At 41.9% G+C, this 11,130-nt stretch overlaps 1 protein-coding gene across 1 annotated transcript; it reads left to right on the top strand.

Moving 5' to 3' along the window:
• The first annotated feature begins 292 nt into the window (after window positions 1-292).
• LOC123129164 (disease resistance protein RGA5) lies at window positions 293-9,295 on the top strand. The gene is made up of 3 exons (XM_044549393.1): window positions 293-1,186; window positions 7,006-8,973; window positions 9,052-9,295. Exons 1-2 carry the CDS (start codon window positions 351-353, stop codon window positions 8,927-8,929), a joined length of 2,760 nt encoding a protein of 919 aa, XP_044405328.1. The 5' UTR covers window positions 293-350; the 3' UTR covers window positions 8,930-8,973; window positions 9,052-9,295.
• Window positions 9,296-11,130: the final 1,835 nt, after the last annotated feature.

The raw sequence follows: 11,130 nt of genomic DNA, 5'->3' as shown, positions 1-11,130 counted from the left end.
ATGATTGAGCACTAGACGCCGCGTCTTTCGGGTCAAGAGAGTTTTGTGCTGAGCAACGCGGGGTGGCGTGCGTTTGAACAGATCTGATATAGATGGAGCATTGGATAGGACCAATTTGGTAGCAAGGCCAGCATCTAGCTTGGTACAGCTCATACAAGACCAGCATCTAGCTTTAGTTAATAATTTAGGGACAAGAGCACATCGGGACTATTGCTATCAGGCATGGGGTGTATTCAACTGGGCTAGCTATAAGGAAGGCTGAGGCGAAGCATCATTCAGCCCACACCACTTTCCCATCTACAGACAGAAAACCACTGAGCGAACAGCCGGGACTAGAGCCAAGCCCAAGCATGGAGATGGTTCTGGTGAGCGCGGCGACGGGTGCACTGAAACCCGTCCTCGAGAAGTTGTTTGCCCTCATGGGTGACGAGTACAAGCGTTTTAAGGGTGTGCGTGGTGAGATTCAGTTCCTCACGGATGAGCTCACCGCCATGCATGCCTTTCTCCTCAAGATGTCTGAGGAGGAGGAACCTGATGAGCAAGATAAAGTGTGGATGACTGCGGTCCGGGAGCTCTCCTATGACATGGAGGACTCGATCGATGACTTCATGCAAGGTGTTGGCAACAAAGATTCAAAGCCAGATGGCTTCATAGAGAAGATCAAGAACTCACTTGGGAAGTTAGGGAAGATGAAGGCTCGTCGTAGGATTGGTAACGAGATCCATGATCTGAAAAAACAGATCATCGATGTCGCCGAGAGGAATGAAAGGTACAAGACCCGGCAGGCCATCTCCAACATAAAAAATGAAGTTGTTGATCCTAGAGCTCTTGTTATCTTTGAGCATGCCTCAAAGCTCATCGGAATGGATAGACCAAAGGCTGATCTAGCCAAACTGTTGAATAAGAGAAATGGATGGGTGTCATCGAAGGAGGAAGAGCCGCTGAAAATAGTTTCCATTGTTGGATCTGGAGGATTGGGCAAGACAACTCTTGCAAATCAAGTGTATCAAGAGCACAAAAAGGAATTCGACTGTTGTGCTTTCCTATCCGTGTCACGGAAGCCAGCCATGATGAACATCCTTAGAAGTATTCTTAGTCAAGTCAGCAATCAACGTTACGATGACACCAAAGCAGGGAGCATACAACAAGTCATCAGCAACATCACAGAATTCCTTGCGGACAAAAGGTATTCAGTTTCCTTTTACATGTTATCTTTGTATTCAATTGAGATGCTATTTAGTCCCTCTTGGTTTATAGGGCTCATCTAAAAAATATATTTTTCTGCTACAGTATTGATCTTATCACATGTTTAGATTTTTAATGTGCATTAAATCACTGCATGCAAGGATTAAACGAAAAACTCATCAATTAATGTAGAAGTTCTTGCTAATTTAGTTGTAATGCATGCATGCATTGTAATTAATGCATCACAACATTTTGAGAAAATGAGAATACTAATTAAATACTTTTGCAAACTATAAAATTTATTCCACCACTTATCATTTATCTTGGTTTGGGAGATTTTCAAATTCACTCATATAAACTGAAAAGGAGGGAGTAGATAAGTTGTATGACAATCATACGAACAATGCCATGGTTTCTCAATTGATGGTGTATGTTGTTAAGGCATCTCCAATGCGGACTCTCAAACTGCCCACATCCTTCTCAACCGCGCGATCCAGACGTGTTTTGTCATCCAGATTAGTAGTTATGTAGCCATCCGATGGGCGGTCTAGACGTCATTTTTCCCGTAAACCAGAATCAAACTTGCGGCTCTAGTTTTGCCAACGTGAGATGGCAGTTCTGCGCCGTTCCTACTCGAGCACCACGATGGCTCTAGTTCAAGAAGGCCTTCGCCAGAATGCACGGGACCAAGTGCAATGCCACGGGCGTGATCAGTGGGGCTGGACAATACAGTGTGTCGGCGTGGTGGCATCGGGCGTGCGTCCGGTGCGCACCTCCGGGCATGCGCAGTTGACCACAAGAGCCAGTATGTGGACCGAGCGCTAGTCTGAGACACGACCATCTGCTTGACGTCAACAATAGCCGTCGACGCCTCGACGGCATTCGGGGCTTTTGTCGTGAGTCACTAGTCCGTGAATATAATAGCTCATTCAATCCCCATTTAATGTCATGCAGCCCTCCTATAGCCTCCTATACCCACAAATATATAGCCTCCTATAGCCTCTTGCAAATACTCCCAAGCTTTCGAAAAGTCCATTCTGCACCCGAGCTCATATGCTCCCGCATGAACAGTAAAATCGAAAAAAAATCGAAAAAAATTTAAAAAATTCCAATTTTTTTTTGAGAGAAACATTGACAAAAGTTCTAAGTGCCTGCAAAATTTCATCATGAAATCACATTCCTGTAAGGCGTGGCAAAAAAAACAAATTCAGTGCTTCAAAATGCATTTGAAAGTAGCTTTTTCAGAGTACTATTTTTGTTTTTTTTCCGCGCCTTCTAGGAATGTGATTTCATGACGAATTTTTGCAGGCACTTAGAACTTTTGTCAATGTTTCTCTCAAAAAAAAATTGGAATTTTTTGAATTTTTTTTGAATTTTTTTCGATTTTACTGTTCATGCAGGAGCATATAAGCTCGGGTGCAGATTAGCCGCGTCCCAAAGCTTTCCATTATAATCACGAATAGATGCTTAGCCTAGTTGGTAATTGTAGGTACTCATAGTATAGGAGGTCCTGAGTTTGATTCTCCACCTTACCTACTAAATTTTTCTTCATTTTGCTGTAGTAGGCCCACTTGCCTGCTTGATGGCCCGCAAGGGTAGCACGCGGCAACTACCTGGCCCAATACGGAAATCTTTTTTGTTTTCATAGCATAAGAAAATTAGTACCACCTCGAATTTTAAAAAGTCCTCAAAAAATATAATATGAGTGAACGGATGAAAAAAATCGGAGAAACACAACTTGCTTTATTAGTAAGGTATAGATATAAATTGATGGGGGCTGGTCGCGATTTTCACCTCTTCTATCGCTGTCGACCGTTACGTCCAAAACCGGGCCCCACCTATCGTAAGCGCGCTTAAACATTTTAAGCCGTCGATCGGTGTTTTTGCAAAAAAATAATAGGCTGAGAATTAGTGGTTTTTGTTCCAAATAAGTAAATCCGTGTTTCCTGCAAATCTACCTCATTATGTGATGGTTCTACAATTAACTCTATCCAAATCGACAGCCTGAGAGCATCTCTAGTAGATCCGCTATATACCCAACCTGGAAAACCAGTTTAGGGTACCCTGGAAAATGGTTTTTCAGGTTGCAATCTTGTCCGGCGGAACAAATTAGCTATATTGGTACCGGAAAAATTCAAATAACAAGTTCGCGCTAGAAATCATATTCATCGGCGATCATAACGAACACAATTCATCGTAAACAAAGATGATAATTCACACATATCGTAGATACCTAACCCTAGTTCGCAGACATGTTCAGCGTCATGCCCACACGTCGATGTTGAGGTAGTGCTTGATGACGGACTTGCACAGCGGCCACATGAGCTCGTGCTCCTTCTTGGCGGCTTCGAGGTGGTCCGAAGCACGTTCTTTGGTGTTCGACACCGTACACTCGGCGGTGGCACGAAACATCTTGAGGTGGGGCAAGATGTGCTTGTCGAGCACATCGAAGCCAACCGACGCGTCTTGCCCACCACTCTGGGAGAGTGGGGCACAATCCCGCCCCTGCGTCGACGTCCAAAGGCGCCCGCCTCCTGCTCATCATCGCTGACCACCACCACGTCTGGCACTAAACAGGAGCTCCTAGCCTCCACAACGTGTGAGCGGGCGGGCGACGTGCGTAGGCCGTCCCAACAGCTCCCTCAAAGGCGGGTGTGCTTACTCGCGATGGCCAATCGGCGGAGGTGATGCTCCTCATCATCTTCGCTATGGCCTCTGCCGCTCCTTTGCGCATGGATGGTCGACCATGGATCTACCGGAGATGTCGAGCATTGAGGCGGAGAAATGGAGGTTTCGCTCTCTGGAGTTGCTTAATTTTGCGGCGGAGGAGTGAATTTGGCGATGGGGGGATCCGGGGCTAACACTAATTCGGGCGCAGTATCAATGATATAGCGCCAAAGGGACAGATTTAGGGCAACATGGAAAAAAATTATCGACTGGTATTTTTGGGTCGAGGGCATTTTGTGGGGTCTGCTAGAGATGCTTTGAGTCTGCCACTGAAATCCGTACTAACGCTGAGGCCGGGGAAGTCAATGATGACGCTTGGTACTGTTCCCTTGTTGATGGCACGATGATGCAGTCATTCCTTTTCTTTTCCCAATATGCTACAGGAAAAACCCTAGATTTGATCTCCTAGATCATACATCACTATTAGCTGTTCTTGGTGTCGTGTTCCCTCTTGGGGACATTGTGTTGGAGATGGACTCGGACAGAGGGACTCCGGGCTCTTGTAGGTGGTCAACGACGGCTAATGTGACGTCTCCATGGAGGTAGCAGGAGCACTGTTCGCATGCAAGAAGCATCTGGTGGGTTATGTTAGTCAATCTCATGGAATCAGAGTAGCACATGTTTGCTCTATCGGACATATCATTCCTCTAGCGGATATATGTTCGCCGGAGGAGACGCTGCTGAGCTGACGGAGAAGTCGGGAAGACATGTCCCCCAACTCTGTAATGCCGCTAGAAGCACCACTGTGGAGGGACTTGAGTTGAGGAAGATTTATTGAAGGGAAAATTTTGTTTTTGCCACTCTAGATTTTGCCAATTTTCCTTATGCCACTCTAGAATTTGACAGTTCACTTTTGCCACTCTTAGTTTTTGACAATTATCACAATTGCCATTCCGGTGGCAAAAGCAAAATTTTTAGAGTGGCAATTGTGATAATTTTCAAATGCTAGGAGTGGCAAAAATGAAATAAAATTATTTCACTTTTGCCACAGAATGGCAATTGTCATAATTGTCAAAAACTAAGAGTGGCAAAAGTGAAATGTCAAAATCTAGAGTGGCATAAGGAAAATTGGCAAAATCTAGAGTGGCAAAAACAAAATTTTCCCTTATTGAATGCTCTGCCGCCGCCACCCGTACGAAGACAAACGAAAACCTTACCCTACAGCTATCTACAAACTGGGAGAGAACCAGGGTTCCCTTCCCCTCCCGCTGCCAGAGCGACTGAAGGAGGGGCAGGGAACCCACAGCCTTGTCGATGGTCGATGTTGGGTATCTGGTCACCTCCCTCTCGACTTTCTACAGTTGCAAAAGGATGGGAAAGTAAACCCTTCACATGTTGAGCTTGTTGTAGGAAAGACCAATTGTCACATGCGTTCTCAAAATGCACTTTAAAGATAACTCCATTGAGTTTCTTAGAGTGAAACTCATGAATGGTTTCATGAAGGACAACCACCACGTCCAGGATGTGTCATCCGGGCATGAAAGTTATCTGAGTAGGATAAACCCACAATGTGACCTATTGAGATCAGCCTATTTGTACCCACTTTGATATGAAAATTAAAGCTAACATAAGGAAATAGATTGGCCCAAATTGCTTTTGGTCTCTTGTGATGATCCCCAACATTTTCTGATAAACCTATGCCAGGAACCCACGTGATACTTGTGCTTTATTGCTTTTCATATATAAGTTGGCGTCATACACCTCCTTGCCATAAAAAGCATTGTCTACACAACATTCTCTTTTGGTGAAAGTTCCAGGATATCCTCAATGTTGTCCTCGTCCATCACGCAAAGTTGAACACCAAAAGAGCCAAACAATTGCTTAAATTAATTAGAACTCTATGATTTGAGATTCTCTTGGTCCAAAATAGTTCCTCGTCGTGTTAAGCCGAACCTAGCTGAATATAAGGAAACTCTTTCTTTATAACAGAGAAAAGAGGACAGGTAAAAACACATGTTTGCGTTAGACTTCTCAAAGAGAGTGAAAACACGAGACTTCCAAAAATATATTTATATTACATTGAAATGCGAAGGAAATATATAACTGATTTCTCCAACAATTTTCAAAGCCATCGGAAGGGCACACATACCTTTTTTCCCTTGTAGGACTCCGTTCCTATGAAATTTCTATAAAAATCATTTGTTCTAACCGGGGCCTTATACATGACCTAACTAGGACTACCATGCACTCTTTTCCTGAGGTGCTAGCTGAAGCTACATCCCAAAGTCGATGGACAACCTATCAGTGTTTGAACGAGACTTTCGATGATAAGAGAATCTCTAGCAGCTTGTCTATAGGAGACGTAGAAAATGTAAGGCAAAAACTACTCTCCAACAGATTGTTTATGGGATACTCTACAACTCCACATTGTCCAAATGTAAACAACACCCATACATATCTGGACATTGTGGAGCAGTAGACTATCCTATAGACAATATGCTGGATACGTTTTGTCTATATCTCGTATAGACAACCGTGTTTAATGGTTATAAGGTACCACTAGAATATAGGAGAGAGAATATCAACAATGTACATATAGACTATCTGCTGGAAAAATGATTTTTTTAGATGGGATATTTTTAGATCATTGTCTATGTGGAACTTTAGACAAGCTGCTAGAGATGCTCTATGGAACATGTTCCTTGGAAGGCACGAGGAGCATAGGAGGGGTGGTGATTTGGACTTTGAGGCTCAAATATAAATCATTTTCAACCGAGGGAGTGCAATCATTGATAGGGATTATTTGGTATCAATTTCTTGGCAAAGATAAAAACTGGGAATGGGACGAGAATTTATGTGAGGTCCAACTACTGCATTCTTCTTAACATACTGAGGCATCTCTTGATCTTTTGCACGGTCATGCCAGCCGATCAAACTGTTACTGATATTTTCTTCTTCTCCATAATATACCAAAGTAGCATTAATGCATAAGCATGATTTACTTAAGTCGATAATGACATTTTTTAATACATGTGTCAGATTTCCTACTTATATTTTTTGTAAAATAAATGAAAACATCTCACTTTTTTTATCACTTCACATCAAGATCTTTCTTAATTTAGAACAAAAACTCACCCATAAAATCATGTGCAGGTACTTTATTGTTGTTGATGATATATGGGATGTAAAAACATGGGATGTTATTAAGTGTGCATTTCCCATGAACACTTGTGGAAGTATCCTAATCACCACTACTCGTATGACTGATGTTGCTCGGGCATGTTGTTCATCATTTGTTGGTCACATCTACAATATGAGGCCTCTTGATATGGCACAGTCAAGAAAACTATTTTACACAAGACTAGACTCCAAAGAAGATTGCCTTGAGCACCTTGAAGAAGTTTGTGATCAAATTTTAGAAAAATGTGCCGGTTCACCTTTGGCAATCATTGCTATATCTGGTTTGTTGGCTAACAGAGAAAATACCATTGAAGAATGGGATAGAGTGAAAAATTCAATTGGACGTACACTTGAAAGAAATGCTACCGTGGAATTAATGATGAAGATATTATCACTTAGCTATTTTGATCTTCCTGCTCATCTGAAGACTTGTCTACTGTATCTGAGTATATTTCCAGAGGACTATATTATTGAGAAGAAGGACCTGATAAGGAGATGGATTGGTGAAGGGTTCATACGTAAAGAGGGCAGATATACATTATATGAGTTAGGACAAAGGTATTTTAATGAGCTAATCAATAGGAGTCTGGTCCAGCCTGTTAAGTCAAATGAACATGGTGTGGTGATGAGTTGTCGAGTTCATGACACAATTCTTGATTTCATCACATCCAAGTCCATTGAAGAGAACTTTGTTACTTTCAATGGTCTTCCGGATCTAAACACTGTGACACAGCGCAAAGTTCGTCGTCTATCTCTCCAAGTTGGGAATCAAGGAAATTCTTCAAATAGCTTGTTGTTGTCTCATGTCCGATCAATTAATGTGTTTGGGTATTCCGGAGAAATTCCTTCTCTGGATAAGTTCAAGTATTCGCGTGTTTTAGACTTTGGAGGCTTTAGCCAACTGGAGAGCCATCATCTTGCAAATATAGGGAGATTGTTTCAGTTAAAGCACCTGAACTTGAGAAACACAAGAATAAATGAGTTATCAGAACAAATCGGACTTCTAGTGTTCTTACAGATGCTGGACATAAGAGGCACATACGTGAATAAATTACCTGCATCTATTGCTAATCTCAGAAGATTGGTGTATCTCCTCACGGACACGGGTGTTATATTTCCAGATGGAATTGCCAAGATGCAAGCACTGGAGATACTGAAGCGGGTCGCAGTCTTCAAGCAATCAGTTAACTTTCTGCAAGAAGTTGGCCAACTAAAGAATATGCGAAAGCTGATCCTAGATTGTGAAGAAAATACAGCAGCAGTTAAGGAGCAGGGTGATGCAACGGGAGTTAAGGAGGAGCGCAATAAAGCTATTGGCTGTTCTCTCCATAAACTGTGGACACAGAACATTGGTTCTGTAACTATTTGGAATCATGAATGCCGTATCTCGGTGGAACCAAAGAGCAAGAAACTTATGGGTGGGGCACCGCAAGTTCAGAGTTGGATGGGCTTCCTCATCAATCTCCAAGAGTTGCAGCTTGAAGTGCAGGGAGTCGACCAGGAACATATCTGCATCCTTGGAGGCTTACCAGCTCTGATTGTCCTGAAGATGAAAGTAGCAGCAAAGGGTAATGACCTGCTCAGAGTCAGTGGTGCAGTTGGGTTCCCATGCTTGAGGGAGTTACTTTATCATAAAGTACTGTTTGGAGGGATGGATCTATTGTTTGAACCAGGATCCATGCCCAAGCTAGAGAAACTTGATCTTCTGTTCAACGCAGCGGAATGTGACTCTCTCAGCAGCGAAGCTTTCGATCTCGGAATCGGTAACCTCCTCAACCTCGGCAGTGTCAAATGTGAAGTACGTGGCTGGCTCAACAGTGCTGTTTCAGCAGCAAAGGCTTATTTGGAGAAAACAGCCAGGACACATCCCAACTGCCCTACTCTACTGCTTGCATAGATCGATATATGGTTGTGCTGCATCAAGCCACCCTACTATCAGAGGTATCTTCATTTGATCCTAAGATCTAAATTTGTCTCTCGTCGAATCGTATATATGATCATGTTGTCTGTCTTTTTCAGCTTGGGGCGAAACTTGACACGCAGGATGCTGCAGCTTCAAGAATTCAGCACTTCCTCCCGCAAAAAAAAAAAGAATTCAGCACTTCAGTTCAGTCTTAGATCAGTTCATCATTTGTGTGTTGAACTTCCTGCCGACACACCGAACGTTTTTCACTTCTTTGTATGTGGGATGCATGAATCTTATGCCCAGTGTGTGCGGGTACTTATGAATCTGTAGGCTTTATCTTGAACGTTTGTTATTATTCATGTGTAATCCCGTTGCTAGTCTAGTGTTTACACATAGTTGTTATTAGCAGAAATAATCAGGCCGGCAGCGTGTACCTGTCCACGTCCGGTTCCTGTCTTTTTTCTTGAGTTGTTTCAGTTAGCTGTTAGCTGTAGCTGCGCCGGCAAGACCGCTTCATGGGATGGCAGTTATGTTTTTGCAATAGCAGATTTTTACTATTTTCAGTTATGACTAGATGCGTGATTTTACATATATGCTCTTCTCATCCTTTTCAGACTTGCTTGTTGTTATACATGCATACAGTCTTTTACAGTCTAAACAATGACAATTTTTTCAGACTCTCGGGATGATTATTTTGTTGGCCTGTCTAATGTTGGAAAGGAGACTCTCATGCGTGAATGGGTTGCCTGAAGATGGTGGCTTGGGCCTCGCAACCACCACAAGCTGTTGTTGAAGCTTACCAAGGAACATCCTGAACTCAGTGGCAAGAAAATGTTCGGAATCATCTCAAAAAAATGTTCGGAATATTCAAATATCACAAATAAAAAAATTATTGGACATTTCCAAAAATCATTAAATGAATAAAAAAAATAGAATGGTTGGTTATTGTAAAAAATATGTTGAACGATTAAAAAAATATACGTGACCTTTGAAAGAAAAATTCTGGCAATTCAAAAAATATATAAAACAAATGTACCCGCAGGTTAAGAAAATGTTTATTTCCCTTAAAAACTCTATGTGATATGTTAAAGAACACATTCAGGTGTTACCTAAACAAATTTTAAAGATGTTTTTTTTGGTTTTTTGGCTTTTCGGTGTTCGCCCGGTTTTCCTAGGTTTTGAAGCAAAAAATTGTTTTTTTTTGTGTGGAAAAATGTTTTCTTTGCTTCCATTGGGAAGCAAGGAGGCACAAATTTGTTTTCTGCATGCCTCTTGGGAAAGAAAAAAAATAGTTTTTTCCTCCATGAGAAGTACAAATTTGCTTCTCATGGAGGCACGGATTTACTTTGGTGAGAGGCAGAACTATGTCTCCTGAAAAATACTAGTTTTTTTTCTTTCATGAGTAGTACTAATTTGCTTCTTGTGGAGCCACAGATTTGTTTCTGCGAGAGACGCAGTTTTGCCTCTCGAAAGGGGAAAATATGTTTTTTTCTTTTACAAGAAGCACATATTTTCTTCTCTTGAAGGCATAAATTTGCTTCCAGGGGCGGCACATTTGTGCCTCTTGAAAGGAAAAAATGTGAAAAGAAAAATGTACTTCCGGCTCCTGGTTTTTTCTTCTGGATTATTCGTAAAAAAATGTTAGCCAAAACCTACTAACATGGACATGGGGTCTAGTTTCGAAGATCTCAACGCGAAAAATCCAACAATGAATACGGTTCTTCATTGGATGCACGGTTCAAGAGATAAAACATTTTGAATAAACGAATCTATAAAAAGAAAAACACTCCCTAGTTGCGACAAATGACACGCAAGCAGTGCGCCACTTTGTGAACTCTAGAAGGTACGACTGACCTTTGGAAGGGTACCCCTTAGTGATCTCGGTACATGAGCGACGCGAGTGATCTGGATTGCAACAGGCCATATATACCATGGGCGCTACTCACGGCCTTCCACTAATGGGCCGGCCCGGGAGCTAGTTTTTTTTACACATACACTTTGTTTGTTCCGATGTCTTTCTTTATCTATGTCGGTTTCTAATTCAGAAGATGTCATGATTTTTTCTTTTTTTGTAAAGTAAAAAAATAACGAATTCAAGATGTATTTGGGAATTCAGTTTTTTCATGAACTAACAAAATATTTACGAATTTGTGAAATTTTTAAAAAAGTTGAAGAAGTTCTGGAATTCAAAA

The sequence above is a fragment of the Triticum aestivum genome, chromosome 6A (assembly GCF_018294505.1).
Source record: "Triticum aestivum cultivar Chinese Spring chromosome 6A, IWGSC CS RefSeq v2.1, whole genome shotgun sequence".
NCBI lineage: Eukaryota > Viridiplantae > Streptophyta > Magnoliopsida > Poales > Poaceae > Triticum > Triticum aestivum.
This window is presented reverse-complemented; position numbering and strand designations above follow the sequence as displayed.

What these genes read in the sequence shown, in the direction of transcription:
- LOC123129164 (XM_044549393.1), top strand. Translation starts at nt 351, where the DNA reads ATGGAGATGGTTCTGGTGAGCGCGGCGACGGGTGCACTGAAACCCGTC. An exon ending in GAATTCCTTGCGGACAAAAG is followed by an intron (nt 1,187 to 7,005) that starts GTATTCAGTTTC and finishes AATCATGTGCAG; the next exon opens with GTACTTTATTGTTGTTGATG.